This window comes from Lactuca virosa, chromosome 4 (genome assembly GCF_052849685.1).
Source record: "Lactuca virosa cultivar CGN04683 chromosome 4, Lactuca_virosa_CGN04683_v6, whole genome shotgun sequence".
Taxonomy (NCBI): Eukaryota; Viridiplantae; Streptophyta; class Magnoliopsida; order Asterales; family Asteraceae; genus Lactuca; species Lactuca virosa.
Genome location: NC_136429.1, coordinates 57753776 through 57775210, shown reverse-complemented (window position 1 = coordinate 57775210; position 21435 = coordinate 57753776). Strand labels below are relative to the sequence as shown.

The following is a 21435-nucleotide window of genomic DNA, read 5'->3' as shown; positions in this document are numbered from 1 at the left end:
ACAACAAGAGTAGAACTCAGATCCAAAAGCTAGAAGCACAAGCTATCCTCTTTCAAGGCTCCTTCTTCACCAAGAGCTTCACCAAGAACACTCAAATGAGCCTCCATACTCACACAAGTTAGGGAAAATGAGATTAGGGTTTGAGAGGGCTTGGAGACTGGAAATGGTGGCTGAAAATGAGGCCATCATGTTCCTTAAATAGGGTCACCTCAAAATATTAGGGTTTCTTTCTGGACCTAGTACGCCCAGCGTACCCTCTGGTACACCCAGCGTACTAGGTGGCTTCCGCGATCATGCAAATCGCATGAGTACGCTGCGCATACACAAGTGTACGCCCCGCGTACCCAATTGCCACCCGTTTCTCAATAAGAACTAAACTTTCCAAAACTTCAAACTATCATAACTTCTTTGTTATAAGTTCGTTCCTAATGAACCTTATATCCACAGAAAGGTGGCGAGAAGCCCTACGCTTCTAGCAACACATCACAGCCTGAAAACTCCACGAACCAAAACCCAAAATTAATAAAAGACCGAGCCGACGCCTTTACCGATACTCTTGGGCTCTAAAGCACAGCCCGAACCCTTTTATCACACAACCTACCTTTTCCATATCCAAAAAGGGCCTAGACCTTTCTCCTTCAAAGCCTCAAAACCTTCTCACGCCCGGGTTACGGCCCACGAGCCTTAAATCACAAACGATCCGAAACAGGATGTCACAGTCGTGCCGATACATCCTTATTCTTTGAGAATCATGCATCATGTACTTATTGATTTATGTGGACGACTTAATTTTAACAGGTAATAATGCATGCCAAATAATCTCTTTTACCACTCGACTCCACAATGAATTTGCCATCAAAGATCTTGGTGATCTGAACTATTTTCTTGGTCTCGAAGTGAGCTATACGGATGATGGGCTCTTCCTTAGCCAAACCAAATATGCCAAAGATATTTTTACACGAGCTGATTTACTCGACTCAAAACCAATGCCTACTTCTTTAGTCACACATGAAACATTTACTTCAGCCGGTCCTCCTTTCAAGGATGTCACTCTTTATCACTCCTGGGTAGGTGCTCTCCGGTATTTAACCATAACTCGACCAGATTTGTCTTATGTTGTCACTCAAGCAAGTCAATGCCTTAATGCTCCCACAAATGCTCATTTTCAATCGGTCAAACGTATCTTGCGCTATGTGAAAGGCACTATTACCTTTGGGCTTATTTACCGCAAAACTCATACAAGCTCTATTTTGGGATAATTTGATGCTTATTGGGCTCGTTGTATTGAAACTAAGCGCTCTACATATGGCTACTCAATCTTTCTTGGTGGTAACTTAGTCTCTTGGAGCCCAACAAACAACCCACTGTTTCTCGATCTAGTTATGAATCAGAGTTTCGAGCAATGGCAAATATTGCAGCTGAAATAGTATGGATCACCCATCTTTTACGTGAACTTCATGCGCTACCTCCAGAAAGACCAACTTTATTTTGTGATAATAAAAGTGCTTTGTTTATGACACAAAATCCGGTCTCTCACAAACGTGCTAAACATATAGATCTTGATCATCATTTTGTTAGAGAAGTTGTTGCATCCGGTAAGCTTTACACAAATTTTGTCTCAACCAAGCTTCAGGTGGTTGACATTTTTACCAAGAGTCTTCCGTGTGCTTAGTTTAAACAATTTCATGCTTTGCTTCGTCTTGGTCCATCACCCATTTGTTCTAGGGGGGATATCAGATAATAACGTGTTACTAAGCTATTGTATATTTATATTTATCAACTCCTTTATTATAGGAGTATATTTTTGTAATCTTGTATTTCTTATTTTTTATAATTATAAATACATATCATAACACTATGATTCGTGTGGTTGATTTTCTCAATATTCTATACCGACACCTCCTGTCTCGGTGAGTAAATAAAGCTCAGACTATCTCAATATTAATAATAACTGCATTTAAATTTAAAGATGTTGATAACCGTAAAATTACATGGCAACATTTTTGACAAACTTTTCAAAGAGCAAAAAAGGTTATGAGTTATGACCCCCTCGGCCTCCGCTAGTCGTTTAAATTCTATGTCTACCAATCACGAATCATGCATGCAAATGCAAATGATTTTTTAAACCCCTAAAGTTTATGATATACTATGAAACAAACGTGATCGTTCAATATTGTACATAACGAACCCTAAACCCTCGTAGCATATGGTTCATCATTTGATTTGCCATCACAAATTGTTGGAATTTTTTTCCCTTATAGTATACTCAAATTTTTTAAGGGGAAAAAAAATAAATAAAAAAAAAAAAAAAAAAAACAGGATCAAGATCCGTGTAGTAACAAAGATACACAAACATAAATTTAATTTTAATAGGTTGATCAAAATCATAACATGTGATACAAATTGTAATCACACCGCCCCAAAATTAAGTATGAAATTGAAGACCCTCCACAATTTGAACCTTTAAATTCGCCAAATATATGATCAAGGATTCGTGATACAACCACAAACTCCATTCAAGTGAGCCCAAATCCCACTCTACTTTATCGTATGAACTTCAAAGTAATCCTTTCTTTCCTTGAAACAAATATCTCCTGTTAGTTGGTTAAATTGATGATATAATTCCATTGTAGCTGTCACCACTTGTTCTTACTATACCTCTAATTATTTGCTAGATTTTCTTTTTAATATATCCGACTATTCAAAAAAAATTTATATATGGATAATAAATAATATATTTTGATATTTTGCGATAGGTTGAAACTAAAGGGACCTACAAAGAAAATAATCCCAACAAAATCCCATATATGCATGTCGCAGATAATAATCTTATCTACGACACGTAATCATGCAACGTGGCTTCAAACCCAGTTCGCCACCTGCCGATCTCCGGCCACACGTCGATCTTCAGTTGCATAAATGAAACGCATTTATAAAATCATCTTCATTCTTCCCAATGCATCAATAAAGATTAAAGAGGAAACCCTGAAGTCTTTTAAGCTTTTATTCCCGGGAAAAAAACAAAGTAAGAGCAGTTTTCGCACAAAGTTGTGTTTCAGGCTTTGAACAATGGCGGTAGGTACAGTCGAAGAACCCATGCTTTCCAGGCTTGATCGTCTCGATACCATTGTGAGTTTCCAGTATGATCTGGTTTTGTATCTAATTAACTAGTTTAATTAATTATCATATTCCGTTTGATTCTGGATTAATTGTGTATGATCGATCACTCGGTCTTAAAAATTTGGCGATTGATTTGAATTTGTGGACATACAGGTGAGGCAATTGGAAGAGATACGAGGGGGAAACAGAACACCGAAGAGTTCTTGTGCATCGACACCATCGAGTGGCACACTGACTAGCGAAGGTCAAATATCATCCATTGATTTCTCTCCCAGGAGCTTAGAGAAGCACTGTCGTCCGATTGACGACGTGATAGTGGAGACAGGAGTCAAAGGCACACTCATCGAGAGGCTACTTTATGTGGAAGAGCGTGTAGCCAAGGTAATACGCATGCATCAAGCTTTATCCAAGTAGCTATGGACTACGTGTTTAGAGCATATATTGATCTGAGTTTTTGCGATGATTAGTTGTGTATGCAGATGGAAGAAGAGATAGAAGGGGAGAAGAGGAGACTTGTTGAAGAAGAGGCTATGAAGAAGAAGACTACGACAGAGAGAAAGAAAAAGAGAGGGTTGAAGGAGTTGGTCAAATCTTGTGTTACAGGCAACAATTCCTCGAAACAAATGTAAATCATCAAGGTTTTTGATCACTTGTTTTGTTTCTCCTTTCTTGAAGTTGGAAGTTTTTTTTGTTTCTGCAAGGAGAATGAATGGATACGATGGAATATGTACTTGTTTTATGACTAGGATTTTGATAAAGTCTGCTCTTTCAATTATGGATCCATTTTATTTAACTTGCATGAGTTATAATGTTATATAGGTGTAATGCTTGTTAGCTTAAAACGTTAATTGTTATACTATATGCCTGAGAATTCAGAATATGAAGAATATATATATATATATATATTCCTGCCTATTTTTTTATTACACAAATTTCTGTTGATGACGTTTATTTTAATTAAACGCATACGAGTTTTTATTTAATAATTAATACTAGATATCAATAAGAACGTCTGGATATTTCCTGGTAGCCGTAATAATGAGAAAAACATTGTTTTCGCAATCTAAAATGTACAACCCTTTTCCTACATGGCACAACTTCACATTGCACAAAACGGATTGAAAGTAAGCTTTCAAAGTTTAAAGGATTCAATACTTGATTTTCCAGAGTACTGAGGAGTTTGACTTGTCAACAGCAAACTTCAAGGCAGGTGACACTATTCCTACATTAAGCGACTTCAACTTCAACTCCAACAAAGATAACACCTCCTTATACCTCCCTTGCTTTCGCTTCAACACCTCGAAATAAGCTCTTAATCCAAGCCATTCCACTTCCCTCCTTTTCACTCTCAAAATCGGCCTTAAACTATCAATCATATTCACCACACAAGAATACATCCGCTTCTTCATAAGCTTATACATAAACCTAACAAAATCATAAACACATCACATGCATAAAATCCATCATCAATCATAACATATCAGAAAAATAAAATATTGAATTTATTACCTCAAAGAGTTGTGGATGATGTTCATATAGGACCCCGATTCAAACTTATAGATGTCAGATAAATCACAAACATAGCAATGGAACTTCATTGCACATATCACAAACGATTGATAGATATTCAATCTCACAACAGAAGCTGAATTGATCTTTGAATCATAGAAAATCGCATGACATTTTGGTCGCAAATAGTTGCACAGTTTTTCCCTCAAATCACAAACTGGATTCCCTAGCCAACTCACTGTAAGACTTGAACTTACATTCCCATCCAAGTACCTTATTAAAACATCATAAAAAAAATAAAAAAATAAAAAAGTTTATAAAAATATAACAACATAACAAGATTATATAACAATAACATTTTAAAAACAAAATAAAACCTGGTGTAGTCTGCCTGAACTCCTAGAGTCTTGCAGTTGATAAACAAACCACTCCACTTCAAAAACTTATTACCATCTTCATCAAAATAAACCCTAGTCGATTCTTCTGCCCTAACTTTCTCACCATCAAAACTTAAACCAAATTTTTCTTTGTTCATGTTACAATTATACTCACAGAATCCTCTTTCAACCCTCGACAAGAACGCAAGCGCCTGTTTCTTTGATGTCGAGACGAAAATAAAGTCATCAATAAACCTAAGCAACAAATTCTGACCAAAATGCCCTTCAGAAACCTTATCAAGAAACGGAACAAGTTTACTATTTTCCATGTGCCCATAGTAAAACGAGCACAACAATGAAGACAAAACACTTCCTTGAGGTATACCAACGTTTTGGAGATAAAAACTTTTGTCTATACGCAACACATTGTACTTCACATGTTGTCTCAAAGTAGAAAGTAATTCGTCTTTCCTTGCTGTTCTTTTTCTTCCCTGAAGTCAAAACATCATACAATTAATCTTTTTAATTCATATTATATATAAATTATATTTGAAAAAGTAATACCATATCCACAAGGATGCTGTGAGATGAGGGAGAATGAAGATGAGATCGAAACTGTCTAGACAAATTGATGTTTTGACAGATTTGCATGTTTCTCTTTGAAATGGTGACATTGTGTGTTTCATGTAAAAGATGATCATCTGTTATAACATCTTTCATCACATGAAGAAGCTTATCTTGATCAATTGAATCATAAGCTTTCTGGACATCAGCAACAACCATATAATAAACACAAGGCGAACTCTCCAATCCACTTTTGACACGTGTCAAGAAACCACGCAGCTTTCTGTGGACATCATTGTAACTGAAAACCGAAGATCCCAACTTTTCTGGTGTTTTGAGTTGAATGTCTTTTAGGGCAGCATGCAAATCACGAAGAACAATGTTTACAGCTTTGAAGCCCTTATTGGTTTTGGGTAACCTCGATGATGATTTAAGATTGGCTAATGGTCTTATTCCGTTTGGTTTTGGACAAAATCTTACCCTTGAGAAACCAAATTTTCGACTACTTAGAATCTTTTTAACATCGTTCACATCTAATAAACTGTAGCACTTGTCTTTTTTGGATGACACTGAGCTTTTCATCAATTTCTCCCAAATTGATTTCTCATAAAAGAAAACATCTAGTCTTCCATGCTCACTTTCAGTTACATAAAAGTTTGCTTGTATTAATGGCACTATGAAGCTTGTAAAGAACCAATATATCCATCTTCCTAAAAGTCTTTGTTTGACTTCCCCAAACTTGCGGTCAATGTTGCTCGAGTTGCAGAAAGAGTGGTTGTTTGATAGAAAGGAGAAGTTTGATGTTTTGAGTTTATGCATACATTGATGTAAAGAAAACTTCTCGTATATCCTTAATCTGATAAACTTGGAAATATTCTTTCTGAGGATTCTCAAATCTCCTAGTAGTTCCTCGGGAACAATGCTTCTAGAAGCTGCCCAAATAAATGACACCACTTGCCCTTTTGAGCAATGTAAATCTTTTTTATCAAAGATATGTTTTTTTAATAACTTTAGACGTGGACAACGAATGGCTTTTCGTATAAGAATCTTGAGAAGCTTATGAAGAGAGTGATATCTGTAAGAGTAAAATTAAGATTATAAGAATATATATATAAAAAAAAAATGATTATGTATTTATAATTTATGTTAATGTCACTCACAAGCATGTTGTTCCAATAGCACAAATGTTATTGCTGTGGAAGCATAGGGTTGAATGAGAGTCATTACTTGATCCAAATATTTCTTTAAAGAGTGCATTTGCTCCAGCAACATTTGGCTTCAGGGAATTGATTATGTCTTTTAAAATTGTTAAGATCAATCAATCAAGGTACCCTTTGATATTTATATTATATTCATAATGATTGTACAAAATGTATAAAGACTGGAACAGGATACGTTTTCCTGGAAGAATTGATGAGGCATGTTCTAGTTTATATAAAATGGATTGCTTACTGATTTGAGCTTTTCTGGGAACTTTCTGAAGTGTTCTCCAGATTGAACAACAAGAACATGGGATTCTCATCTGCAGATAGATCATATGCAAGTATCAGACAAACAACACCATTGATGAGATTATATATAATGGAAAAGAAATTACCTTCTCTGAGTTTGAATCACACATGTTCTGAGATGACAACTTCCTAAGTTTATGTCTGTGTTGCCAAGCATATGATCTTAACCGCTTCCTAGATTGAGGCACAGTCAAAACTCCATCTTCTTGGGTGGGTGTGGGTCCATTACAGTCAGCATCTGTTATGGGACTGGAATCACCATGACAACTCATCTTGGAGCACTGTTTCATATGAAGTTTTGTAGATGGAGTTACAGAACCCTTGATATCACATCCAAGACAAGTCATTGAATGTTCTTGACTATCAACTTCATGGTATCTCTCTGGAACTTTCTGGACTAAAAGGCAAAACGAAAGAAGAAGATAATGATGAACAGATAATAGACATGGATATAAGATCATAAGAGGAAAAATCAAAATCTACATATGAAACGTTTTACCTGATGAAGGTTGCTGATTTTTGGATTCGGATGTCTGCTTCAAGAGTTTCCAGCACATGTCATTAATGGGAATTCCTGCTACCTGATGGTGTTTCTTTCGATGTATGGGGATAAATATTGAAGAATATTTCAGTAGATAAACCATGAGGCAATCTCCTATCTGCATATGGTATATGGTAAAAAGATTAACCCAAATAAATAGATAGACAAAGGACAATGAGAACAAGAAAAACCCTTATATCTTCAATTCGGTCTTTTCAATTTATAACTTTAAATTGATTTCTTGTTTACTCCCTTCACAAAGATTCGTCTGTCATGATCTATATAGCTTTACGAAATTTTCATTATTTTGGGAAAGAGAAGGTAAATTAATGCAAGAATTCAACCCAACGAATCAGATATGGATTACCCTCTGTAACAGCAGACTCCATGAAGCTGATGTAAGAGCTTCTAAAATGATGCTTGAGCGAAATTGCTGTCAACAGATATGAAGTCATTAGCAGTAGTACATGTTTATTGTAGATGCAGAACTCGTATTTTGTTGGAAGAGAGAAAGAAAGTAAAAGTCATGGAAACAACAAAAGGGTGCAGCTTACAAGTTCAGCTAACCCCAAACAATGGCGTACCTTGTTATAGCCTGCGCATATCATATTTTTTGTGAGCACATTCTCACATGACATCATTTCAATGGTCATTCTAACAATCTGCACATAGCCATCAATACAATTGTAAGAGTTAGAAGAAGAAACAGCTTATTGTGTTCAATGATAATGAAATCCAAATTGATTCAAGTAGATGGAGTAGTGATTACGAAATTGAGGTTTTTCTTTCGAAATAATCAAATATATAGATATTCATTTCATGGATCAAACTTAATCTCAGATTTTCCTCCAAAAAAAAAAAAAAAAAAAAAAAACAAACAAACAAACTAGTGCATTTGCTGCGTCTATACATGAACCTGTGTGTGTGTGTGCATAAGAGAGAGAGAGAGAGAGAGAGAGAGAGAGAGAGACCTGAAGTTGGGACCAACGAGAATTAGGATCGAAAGGAGGAGGAGAGGGCGCATTGTCCGAGACGACTACAAAACATTGATTGAGGAGCTTAGAGTAGTCGGATGGGTCGTCTTCTCTGATCAGAAACGACATACGGTCACCGTCGCAACAGCAACGGAGGCAATGGCGACTATCCTTGCAACGGCATTGAACCGTCGCCGACGACGGTGGAGGTGTGAAGGAGAGTATGGTTTCGGCGAGTGTGCGGGCACGGTTTTGGAACAATTTCCATAGCACCCCCGGTACTCTCGGCTTCTTCGTCATTTGATCCGTTCGTCCGACCATTAAACCATCATGGAGACTAAAAATACTGGAATGCAGGGAGAGAGAAGGTCAGGGGTTGGTTGACTAAAAGTGACTGTTTGTTTTTAAATTGGAACACAAAATGAAAATTGGCTCTAGTAAACATTTGTCGTGTGTAAAAAAGCACGACAAATAACCGTTATCAATTTTATAATCATAAGCTAGCATTTTTTCTTGAATCTAATGTATTTAAAACCTCATTTTTTAACTTCCTTTCACCACATTCATTTGAAACTCTCATGACTTTTCAATTTCTTTACAATAATATTATAAATAAGTTAAATAATGTTCTATAAACAATAAAAGATATTTTATTACAATGTCTTCATACCACATCGATGGTGAGAGTAAACAAGAGAATGTTTCCTCTTCTATAAATAGGAAAGGTTGTGAAATGTTTCAAAGGGATCAAACCATGAGAACCTCCTCATGCCTATCTTTGTAGGATTTTGAAGGTATTATTTGGTGAGATTGTCTATATTGGCAAGTGTCTAGTTAACTTTTAGAATTCCAAAAATGGTTTTGAACCGAATTTTTTCAGGTTTAAACTGTGTTTCAGTTAGAAAAAAATTATATAGTTGGGTATATTGAGTTGAACCGGAGCTGGATCAATTTTGACCGATAAAGGAATCATTTTCCTTTCACAACAAACATTTGAAACTCCCATGATTTTTCAAATTATTTCTAATAATATTATAAATAAGTTACATAATTTTATATAAATATAAAAAAGCATCTACCTAAACCTAAAATTATAAATGTTTGAAAAATCACTTTGATTCAAAAGCACGAAATATATATAAACCGGGTTTCACTAGAAAAAAAAATATGTAGTTTGGTATATTTAGTTGAATCGGTCCGAGTTTGATCTATTTGGACCATAAAAGAAGCATTTTCCTTTCACTACATACATTTGAAACTCCCATGATTTTTCAAATTGTTTCTAATGATATTTTAAAAAAGTTACATAATGTTATATAAATATAAAAAAACATCTACCTAAACATAAAATTATAATTGTTTGAAAATTCGATTTGATCAAAAGCACGAAATATATACGCAGATTATATTTTATAAATGAATTCTTTTTATAATGAACTTTTGAATCTTGAAAATACATATAAACAAACTTTCTATATTAAGTACCTAACTGAATTTATGATTTTAGAATTGAACAAAAAGTTATTCAATGAAAACTTACTTTTTTGGATAGCAACTTACGAGATTATAGAAAAATGGAACTATTGAACAATAAAGAAAGGGTAAACAAGAGAAAGGGTGTTTTACTAAATAAGTTGAATAATGTTTTATTAACAAGAAAGCGTGTTTTATTACAATGTCTTCATCCCACATCGATGGTGAGAGTAAACAAGAGAACGTTTCCTCTTCTATAAATAGGAAAGGTTGTGATATGTTTCAAAGGGACCAAACCATGAGAACTTCCTTATGCCTACCTTTTTAGGATGTTGAGGGTATTCTTTGGTAAGATTGTCTTTATTGGCAACTGTCCATTTAAGTTTTAGAATCCCGAAAATGGTTTTGAACAAGATTTTTTTAGGTTCAAACAGAGTTTCAGTTGAAAAATCATTATGTAGTTTGGTATATTGAGTTGAATCGGTCTGAGTTTGATCAATTTGGACCGATAAAGGAAGCATTTTCCTTTCAGCACATACATTTGAAACTCCCATGATTTTTCAAATTGTTTCTAATAATATTATAAATAAGTTACCTAAACATAAAATTATAATTGTTTGAAAAATAAATTTGATTCAAAAACACAATATATATACAAACCCGGTTTCAATAGAAAAAACGTTATGTAGTTTGATATATTAAGCTGAATCGGTCCGAGTTTGATCAATTTGGACAGATAAATGAAACATTTTCCTTTCACCACATACATTTGAAACTCCCATGATTATTCAAATTGTTTATAATAATATTATAAGTTACATAATGTTATATAAATATAAAAAAATCTACCTAAACATAAAATTATAATTGGTTGAAAAATCACTTTGATTCAAAAGCACGAAGTATATACTCGATTATATTTTATAAATGAATTCATTTTATAATGACATTTTGAATCATGAAAATACATATAAACAAACTTTCTATATTAAGTACCTAACTGAATTTATGATTTTAGGATTTAACAAAAAGTTATTCAATAAAAACTTAATTTTTTATAGCAACTTACGAGATTACTGAAAAATGGAACTATTGAACGATAAATTTTCTGGATAACGTTTTATTTTTATTATTTAATATTTTATTTTACAAAATGAAATTATTGGCAAATAAAAAAATGAGTTTAATAAAATGTCTTCATCCCACATTGATCGTGAGAGTAAACAAGAGAATGTATTCTCCTCTATAAATAGGAAAGGTTGTGAAATATTTCAAAGGGACTAAGCCATGAGATCTTCCTTGCATCTAACTTTGTAGGACGTTGAGTGTATTCTTTGGTGAGATTGTCTTTGTCGACAAGTGACCAATTAAATTTCAGAATTTCGAAAATGATTTTGGACCGTATCTTTTAGATTTGGATCGAGTTTAATAAGGATCCGAGTGTCTTCTGGCTGAGTTAGGCAAGCTCGCTTCCATTAGAGGCCGAGTTTAAGTAACATGCCGAGTATTTGGTTGTGTTAGCCAAGTTTTACAACCCTGTATGTAATACAATTTAAAGTTTTAACCTTATAAAAGACGTCACTATTATCATATGTTCTACATAATTATGGTAATATTTATGATACAAAACATTTTTTTTACTATTTAAGATAAAAAGTTGTATCTATTATCATATGTTGTACAAAATGATAAAATTTAAGATAGATAAAAAGATGTCTCTATTATCGTATTTTCTACATTATGATAATATTTAATATAAACGTTTTAATTTAATATGAAATTATTATTTAATAGATAACAATAACGATTTATTTATTTTTAAAAATTAATTTTTTTTCTATCTTAATCATATAACTTTGTATATGCAAAACAACTTCAAGTTCCAACCTTATCTCTTATAATATAGTTCAACATAATAACAATACTAAAAATCATTTTTTATATTTTTTATGAAATTATTATTTAATTGTTAATAACAATGATTTAGTTATTTTTAATATAAAATATTTTTTTATATCTCACGCAACGCGCGGGCATTCGCCTAGTAAACAATATAAAGAGAAATAGATTATATGCTTCATTTTAAACTTTTTGTTATTTGGACTACGAGTTTAAGGGTTATATCTGCAAATTCATCAAACGAATAAATAAAGAAATTTAAATTTTGGTATTAGAAAATCGCAAATGGCATTTGGTTACCTACCATTTCTGCTCCTCAATCTCTTATGATATGTCTGGCTCTTCAAAATAAGATTATACAAGTATAATGCATAGGCTTATACATTAAAGGGAAAATGACTCTTGAGGGTAACTAACTGTTGCGTTTGTTTTCATTTGGTCCCTTTCCTTTTTTTTGTACTCAATATACCATTGAACTTGTTGTTTATGTTCACCATAACCCTTTTGACCGGCTTTTGACCTGTGATAGCCGGTCAAAGGGTTATGGTGAACACAAACAACAAGTTCGATGGTATATTGAGTACAAAAAAAAGGAAAGGGACCAAATGAGAACAAACTCAACAGTTGGTTACCCTCGTGAGTCATTTTCCCTTTACTTATTTACAACAAATCTCACGACATCTCCTGCTGATATTAATGACTTTATGAGATTCATCATTGCTTCTCTTCAAAACATAACCCACGAAAAAACATTATTCATACATGTACAACTTTGTAATGCACTTGAATATTTATTAGGGGAATCTTGACTAAGCAGGTTCATTTCATGACTACATTTACATTTTCAATCAAATGATTTATCGTATCATGGGTTCTAGACATGTCTACAAACGAGTGGAATCACAAATGCTGTGATTTTTTAGTTTACTTAGCTTTAAGATCGAATTCATGGGATAAGATACAACATCAATATGTACAATATCATGCAGCTTTTGCAGACACATCATCATAATATATCTTGAGGTAAACGTTTATGCTGATAAATATACCTCTCATATACAGTCATATCATTTTGTAGAGAGGTGTTGACAACTAACCACAGTAAGCATAGTATAGACCATGTTTTAACGAAGTTACCCCTCCGAAACGCTCCTCATATACGTTATGGCCAAAGAAGGTTGCAGTCTTTGATAATTTTGCAACTTTAATTTCATTTAACTTTTCGAAGAAAATGACTGAGGAGGGTTACCAACTATTGAGTTTGTTCTCATTTGGTCCCTTTTCTTTTTTGTGAACTCAATATACCATCGAACTTGTTGTTTGTATTCACCATAACCCTTTGACCGGCTATCACCGGTCAAAAGGGTTATGGTGAACACAAACAACAAGTTCGATGGTATATTGAGTACAAAAAAAAAGGAAAGTGACCAAATGAAAACAAACGCAACAGTTAGTTACCCTCAAGAGTCATTTTCCCTACATTAAACACTTATACAATCTTATTTATTTAAAGTTTATTTAAAGTTTGAATAAATTTTTTCAAACCTTAAATATTATAACGAAATTGTACTCAATAAGCTATGGGTTTATGACCAAATTGTAGTCCATTAATGTTGGATATTGAAAAGTCAATAAGCCATGCATTTTTAATTTTGACCAAATTGTTTTATTATTTTTTAGATTTTAAATTCTAAGACTATAAGTGTAACATCCCGTTATTTTCTACTTTGCAAAAGTCAACAAAATTCAACTCAAGTCAAAATCATCAAATAAAAGTCAAACTTAGTGATTTGTTATTTTAATAAAGTTAAAATTAATATATTCGATACATTTAAACACTTGGTAAAGTGTTGTATAAATAAGAAGTGAAAAACCAAAAAAAAAACCGATGAATCTCGCACCAGTCGAAAACTCTCGCATTCCCCTTGTCTCCTCGGACCGCAAACCGAAGGGCTGCAAACAACCTTCGCAGCCGCAAACCGATGGGTCGCAAACGGCTTTCGGCTGCAAACACTTCGGACCGCAAACCCCTTCGGTCAACTCTTATCTTCGGTCAAACCCTATCATATCGGGTAGTGTTCTCGGCCGAAAACATGTGAGCCGACTTAGAGTTTTCGGCCGAAAACCCATAACTATATATATGTATGATATCCGAAAATGAAGCTCATTCTTACACATATCAGCTGAAATCTCAACATTTTTCTCTCAAGAAGTTCAACCGAAAACCTCCCCTCTCTCCTCAAGAACATGCGAAGCCTCCCCTCTCCTCTCAAGAACACACGAAAATTACTCGATTATTCTTAAGAATCTTGCAAGTATAAACTATTGATCTTGTTTTCATTGCAAAAACACCTTCCAATCTTCTTATATTGGGCCGAAAGCACCAAGAACACCTACAAATGATTCTAAGGCTTATTGTAAGTTTTCTTACAATAATTAAGTGTTGTTTAACACTTTAACTTAGTATTTAAATTATTCTTATTTGATTTAAATACGATATCGTGTCTAAAAATTATTAGGATACGGCTATAATCATGTATTCTATCCCGAAGATTATTCGCAACCAACTTGTATCTAAGCAAGAACACGCACACAAGGTGAGTTCATACCCCCATATTTTTCCAAGATTTTTCAATGTTTTAGGGGGGAATACAAGTAAAATACAAGAAATCTTGTGTTTAAAAATATAATTTTACTTATTTCGTTTTCTTACCGTCACTATGTATTTAAACGCGAAACTTTGTTAAAACATGAAAATAAACTTATAAACTATAATAGGTATAGTTTATGGATCATATGAAGTATCTTACAAAGTCCAAGTTAAAACATGAAAATAAACTTATAAACTATATTAGGTATAGTTTATGGAACAAATGGATATTTTTACAAAATTACATGTTATTTACAAAAATGTTTTTCACTTTATGTAAACTAATTAATACAGGATTGTGAACCGCTTGATGTACCACTCATGGTACACGTTAGAATCCTAATTATAACCAGAGTCTCCTTAAGGGAGGGCGTGAGTTTGTGTATAGATCTATACGGGACTGACTATGTATTAGTATGATTATAATGAATATTCACAATAAGTATTAACTAATTATTCACATAAAGATATACTTTTTCTTAAACAGTCTCAAGGGATACTAGCTATGTGATTACTTAGTGCATACGCTAGGGTTATATATAATGAAGATCCGGTAGAGAGTGGAATGTGTGACTTCCGCCTTACTTTCTGTTCCTTGTTTGGTTGTGGGCTTAGGGCAGATTCACCCATTCAACTGACTGTTCGATCTCGGTTATATACAACTCGTATGTATTAAGTGATCATAGGAGGGTAGTATCGTCAAATCGAGTTTTTAAGACAAACACATCTTCAACTAGTTTTTCTCATAAATAAAACTAGGTATCATTAAAGTAAGTATAGTAATTATACTTGAACTTTTCGGTCTTGGAATGATTAAGACTACAAATCGGTTTTATAGAAAATATAGTATTTTCTATGATAAATATCGTTATTTTGAAGGTAAATATATTTCGATTTAACTTTCTGAAAACAATAACAATTAGTACTGAAAACAATGTTTTACAAAGAGTAAGTGGAACTAGGAACATATTTACAAAATGTTCAACACTTATTTATAAACTAGTATAACATAAAGGACCTTAAATGGTTAATTCTATAATTCCTTACTTTATACATCAGAGTTATATATAAATAATATACGATAGGCAATGAAATGTGTGACTTCCACCTTACTTCATGTTCCTTGTTTTGTTGTGGGCTTAGGGCAGATTCACACATTCAACTGTCCGTTCGATATTAGGTTATATATAGCTAGTATAATCTAAGTGATTATAGAAGGGACTATTGTGGTTACCATTTTAACAATAAAATATAGGATTTTCTGAAGTAAACACATTCATTATATCTAAAAGAATAATTAATGTTAATTTTTGATTACTTAGTGAATACGCTAGGGTTATATATGTATATATATATATATATATATATATATATATAATGAAGATCCGGTAGACAGTGGAATGTGTGACTTCCGCCTTACTTCCTGTTCCTTGTTTGGTTGTGGGCTTAGGGCATCACACATTCAACTGTCTAATCGATCTGTATTATATATAATTTGTATTCACTAAATGATCGCAGAAGGAACGGTTATGGTCATATTACTCGTTAAGAAAATATAGGATTTTCTGAAGGAACAGACGAACTTTTCTAAAGAACAAAGAGTATACTTTTTATAATAAAATACTTATGAACTCACCAACTTTAAAGTTGACACTTTTTCAAACCACTTGTATTCTCAGGATCGTTAGTAGACAGGTACTCTCTCAGGTGTTGCGAAGACGGAGCGTTACGTCTTATCTTTTGTTATAATGTACATCATGAAATGTTTTGAACATAATGTAAACTTTATATTATTAATATGATGGTTGTTGTTACTTTGATTACTATGATGCATGTGTTGTGATACTTAATATGACGTCCTCCGCCCCCGAACGTTTCCGCCGTTCCGGTTTGGGGGTATGACAATAAGGCTGGGGGAGAAGTGTCGGGTGCACCGAGCTCCACCTCAACCAAACACCATTTTATTCTTTGTAATGTCAAACAGAGTGAGTGGAAGAAAAGGGTAAGAAGAAGGTTGTCGAGGCAGGGAGAAGAAAGGGGGAAGAAAAAGGAAAAGGAGAGAGTCCGACAAAAAATCACCGAGTTTGGCCACCGAACTCGGCATGCCGAGTTCGTGACCCGGTGTTTACTAAGCCTACGTCGGATTTGCCGACCGATGCCGACTCCCACTACTTGGAGCTTAAATACTTTAGGTTATTTTTTATTTTGGATGAGCCTATTTTTCACTTCAATTTTCATTTTTATCATAGACAGAAAAAGTGAAAGTTCATTTTGTTTATGTATTTTTCCTCTATTGTAATCAGATATAATCATCATATGAATGCAGAAATATTTTATTGATTCCTTATTTATTTGAGATTGCTTCATATTTCTTAATTTCTACATTTTAATTTTATATTGTACCAGTATGGGTTCCAACAATTAAGTGCAAATTACAATTTCAGTAGCTATTTGAGTTTTTTATAACTTTTTGAAATAATTATAAAATTAAGCAAAATTTGTCTTCATTTTTTATCCTATATATAAGTTAAATGTTCTCCCATACACACAAGCTAAATGATAAAATATGATTACTTTAAGAGTAAATTATATAAAAAAAAGTATTTTTCCCTATATAGAATTTATGAATTTGGTTCCATAAACTCTTTATTTTTACAATCCTTATATTATTAACTAGGTGTGAGACCCGTGTACTACACGGGTTTTAAAAAAAAAATTAATATCAAGTTGTAAACATTAAACAATTTTTAATGTAATACTTTGTTAGCAATTTTGAATTTTATTACAACACAAGTGGTAGTAAAGGATTCTAATTTATTTAGGACACTGACATCATATTTGCATTTTTATCACTTAATAGCAACATTTTTTCGTTTGTATCAGATAATAGCATTGTACTTTCATTTTTATCCCATAGTAGAACAACTAAAAAACCATTCTACCATTTTAAAAAATTTACCATTCTACCACTACACGATTAACATATTAAAAGTAATAGTTTTAACATATATCTAGGAACATATTTCTAATTTTCAACAAAATAAAAACTTACTTATATTTATGAATGGACATGGCATCATGTTTGCATTTTTAGCCGATAATAACAACATGCTTTCATTTGTATCACATAATAGCATTGTACTTTCATTTTCATCCCATAATAGCATCATACTTTTATTCTTATCACATAATAGCATAATAATTTCGTTTTTATACCGTAATAGCATCATACTTGCATTTTCAACCAATAAAAAAAACAGAAACAATGTGAGTCTGATGATAACATTAAATATGAAGTATGATGATATATTACACAAATCCACAAACAGAAACAACAACACTTGTTGGGGTATTTTGGGCAAAAACATCTATATAATACTTAAAAATAGATATAAATACGTAAAAAATAAGTTTATACACTTAAAATACATAAACATCTATATAAAAAGATTAAAAAAATACGTAAAAATATATAAAAATACATATAAATACATAATACATAAAAAATAACACATAAAAATACATAAAAAAATATGTAAAATGGTTAATAATTTTAATATTAACTTTTTTAAGAATTTGAAACTTATAAATTAAATCAGAGTGAAAATATAAAACTAAAAAAAGCTAAAAACCAAAATTATAATGTTTAATATTCATTACATCATTGTACTTTCAACTTTTATTTAAGGAATTGCAATTTGAAATAATGAGGTAGATCGTTTCAAAGTACAATGCTACAATAGGAAGAAATAAAAGTAGGATGCAACATTAAAAATAATAAATGAATGTACATTGCTATATCTTGCATTTGAAAGTAACAATCTTATATAAAACATATGGAAAATGGTCCAAAAATGCAAAATGTAACCGGGGGAGTGGGATAAACCATATTGAGCTAATGAACAAAATGCACCAAGGGATAAAACATCCTCAAAATGAGGCAAACAAAACTGCACCATGAAATTAAAAAAAACCCTTATTTAGCATACCGAGCAAAAAATTATACCACGGGTAAAAAAACTATATGGGGTTAATGACATAAGTAGCTTCAAGCAAGCTGTAAATTTATTTTTTGTTTTTACCACTTTTAACTTTGGTTCTTGGTCTATTTTTCAAGAAGAAGTCAAACAACATCAAAAAGCTCCAAAAGTTTCCATTTTGGTCATTGTTTAAGGGACTTATAGAAATTTGGGTCCTATTCAAGTATAATGAATATATTGCCCTTTTTAATAAATATTTACTATTTTTATTTTTATTCTATAATATTATTATATTTCTATAAGGTAAAAGGTCACCTGGTGTTCATGTTGTCCCATCAAAATAAATTTATGTTTTAGGTGTTAGAAAAAAAAATTAAGCATTTAGAGGGAAATCTAATTTATTGATGCTTGTTTGGAAATACATCATTAACTAATAAAGTTGATTAAGAAATAAAGGAACACTAATACATTAAAACATTGGTTTTATATAAATGACCGTTTTACTCCTATCAGATGCGAAACAGAAACTGGAATATTTACCTCCCCATCAGTATGTGTGTTATCTAATGCAAAACCCATGGCTTTCTAAATTCGGATCCTTTCTAATGTCAGGGACTTAGGGCATGAAGCATGTCGTCATATTCATCTCTTGGTGCATCACTTTGTGTTTGTTCGGTCTCTACACACTACAAAGAAGAATCAGATCAAAAAAATTATATTATTCTTCTTGCTTTTGGTTGCCAAATATCACTTCTTATTTATAAATCTTTATTTTTATGCACAACTAACAAAATAAGGATGATACGTGTAGATGAATAATGTGTGCATGATTTACAATTGAAGTATTAAGACACGTTTCAACATTTATTACCCGCCACAACCACATAGTTATTCCAAAACCTTGATAAAACGTAAAATTTATTTATAAACCCACACATAACTACAAATTTATTTGTTATTTTGATTTAGGAATGCATAAATCAACACATCCACATAGTTATTCCAAAATGTTGATTGTTTGACGTATTTCTTTCAATTTGGCTTTCTTTACTTGAAAAGTCAGTTTGATGTTCAATTTTTGAGCTTCACATGTTTTTTATGAAGGTCACCTACTTTAAGTGGCTCCCAAAACCTTGATTGACATTATCCAGTTTAAAAATGCTTTTGATGTATCAAGATGCATACCTTGAAGGACCATATATTGACTGTTTTATAAGATGAGGAGCTGAAAAGAAAACTCCATACAAAACTGAAACAGATGAGCTCATTCTTTTTTTTTTAATTATAATTTTAATTCATAAACAACATAAAATCTACATTAAATAGTAAATAATGTGAATTTACAAACACATACCTCCAATAGCTCCTCCAAAGATACAATCAAGACGACCTTAAAATCAATGCATTTGAAGAAATTGTCACAAACACCCTCAATGATACCACTCTATAACCCACAACCAGCCACCACTAACACCTGAACCCAACGACAAATTAAAATTTCCAACAAATTTAGAAATAAACATTCATTGGATCTATAACTCAAATTTTATGTAAAAAAAATTCATTAAATTTTTGCAAGATAAATTGTTGAACTCTTACTCACTATGAAGCTGAAATAACACATACACAATAAAAACGATCGCTCAAAAGTCAAAACCGCATGGTAAATAGGGATCTTTGAAAAAAAGTTGCAGGTCAATTTCAGAACTCACAAGTTCGTTATTTTTACCATTTTTTGTTGTTTCTCAACCACAAAATCAACCAAATGTTTTTTCAATTTGAATAAGCTATTATCAGCAACAGTATCAATATCAATTTTAATTTCATCCAACATTATTGCATTCCCATTTGAACTATTCTCTTTTCCATAGTTTTTTATTCCATCTTATAGTTGTATTGTGTGAAGAGGTTGGGGTTGTATCAGGTAATCATATTACCACATTTTTTGTTCCATCATATTACTTCTATATCAGTTAATAAGCCAATTCTAAATATAAATGTGGAAAATTGTTCCTGATCGATTTATCATTCAATTTATATATCCTAATCAAATTATTAGTCAATTAGAATCAAGTTAAAGACACATACATACATAAGTCAATTAAATAAACTCAAAGCAATAATAATAATAATAATAATAATAATAATAATAATAATAATAATAATAATAATAATAAAGACAACACACTAATATAGGGAATGAAATAAAAGAATCAATAAGAGAAAAAAATTGAAGCTTAGGGTTATGCCACTCGCTGACCTTCAACATCAATATCAAGTAGAGTTGAATATATATTATGTTAACAATATTGATGGTCGTTAGGAATATGAAAACTAAGAATTAAGAGTGATTACCGTAGAGAGGATGTGACCGATTGTTGAATTAATGGGAGGGTCGATGATGATTTCCACCTAATCTCACTGAATGATGAGGAAGAAGAAGAAGAGTGCATAACAAACTTTACATGTGAGAATCACAGCGTCTTGAAGAATCATCGGTGCTTCTCGTCTTCAATTAGTGTTTTGAGAGATAAATGGAGTGAGAAGGGATTTTGAGAGATAGTAGGAGGAGGAGTGTGTTATAATATCAAGAAGAGAAAGATTTGGAATTGAGAAATATCTAGAGAAATCAGGCAATTGCAGAGAATACGGGTGGAGAAATCAAGTTTCCATTTTAATGGGATTTTAATTGAGTTTGATTTTTTTTGGAAGATCACGTTCCTGATTTTATGCATTGTGAGTTGAAATGACCAAAAGGGCAATTTCAGAATATCACTTAGACATTTTGAGCGGGAAAAATAACTTGGGGGAGGCTGAGAAATTGCCACGTGGTAATT

The 21435-nt window shown here is 32.4% G+C and overlaps 2 protein-coding genes across 2 annotated transcripts; one reads left to right on the top strand and one right to left on the bottom strand.

Annotated features, from left to right (window-relative positions):
- Positions 1–2965: 2965 nt before the first annotated feature.
- On the top strand, positions 2966–3913 carry LOC145109773 (uncharacterized). The gene is made up of 3 exons (XM_079046937.1): positions 2966–3129; positions 3274–3501; positions 3588–3913. The coding sequence occupies exons 1-3, from the start codon at positions 3070–3072 to the stop codon at positions 3747–3749; spliced, it is 450 nt and encodes a 149-aa protein (XP_078903063.1). The 5' UTR covers positions 2966–3069; the 3' UTR covers positions 3750–3913.
- A 323-nt stretch (positions 3914–4236) lies between these two features.
- TERT (telomerase reverse transcriptase) lies at positions 4237–8981 on the bottom strand. The gene is made up of 11 exons (XM_079041773.1): positions 8594–8981; positions 8207–8284; positions 7990–8055; positions 7581–7740; positions 7168–7478; positions 6966–7092; positions 6731–6866; positions 5571–6645; positions 5007–5497; positions 4630–4902; positions 4237–4545 (listed from the first exon to the last, which is right to left on the bottom strand). Exons 1-11 carry the CDS (start codon positions 8915–8917, stop codon positions 4269–4271), a joined length of 3318 nt encoding a protein of 1105 aa, XP_078897899.1. The 5' UTR covers positions 8918–8981; the 3' UTR covers positions 4237–4268.
- Positions 8982–21435: the final 12454 nt, after the last annotated feature.

What these genes read in the sequence shown, in the direction of transcription:
- LOC145109773 (XM_079046937.1), top strand. Translation starts at nt 3,070, where the DNA reads ATGGCGGTAGGTACAGTCGAAGAACCCATGCTTTCCAGGCTTGATCGT. An exon ending in TTGATCGTCTCGATACCATT is followed by an intron (nt 3,130 to 3,273) that starts GTGAGTTTCCAG and finishes GTGGACATACAG; the next exon opens with GTGAGGCAATTGGAAGAGAT. An exon ending in TGGAAGAGCGTGTAGCCAAG is followed by an intron (nt 3,502 to 3,587) that starts GTAATACGCATG and finishes TGCGATGATTAG; the next exon opens with TTGTGTATGCAGATGGAAGA.
- TERT (XM_079041773.1), bottom strand. Translation starts at nt 8,917, where the DNA reads ATGGTCGGACGAACGGATCAAATGACGAAGAAGCCGAGAGTACCGGGG. An exon ending in GCTATTGGAACAACATGCTT is followed by an intron (nt 6,646 to 6,730) that starts GTGAGTGACATT and finishes TTACTCTTACAG; the next exon opens with ATATCACTCTCTTCATAAGC. An exon ending in ACAGCATCCTTGTGGATATG is followed by an intron (nt 5,498 to 5,570) that starts GTATTACTTTTT and finishes TTTTGACTTCAG; the next exon opens with GGAAGAAAAAGAACAGCAAG.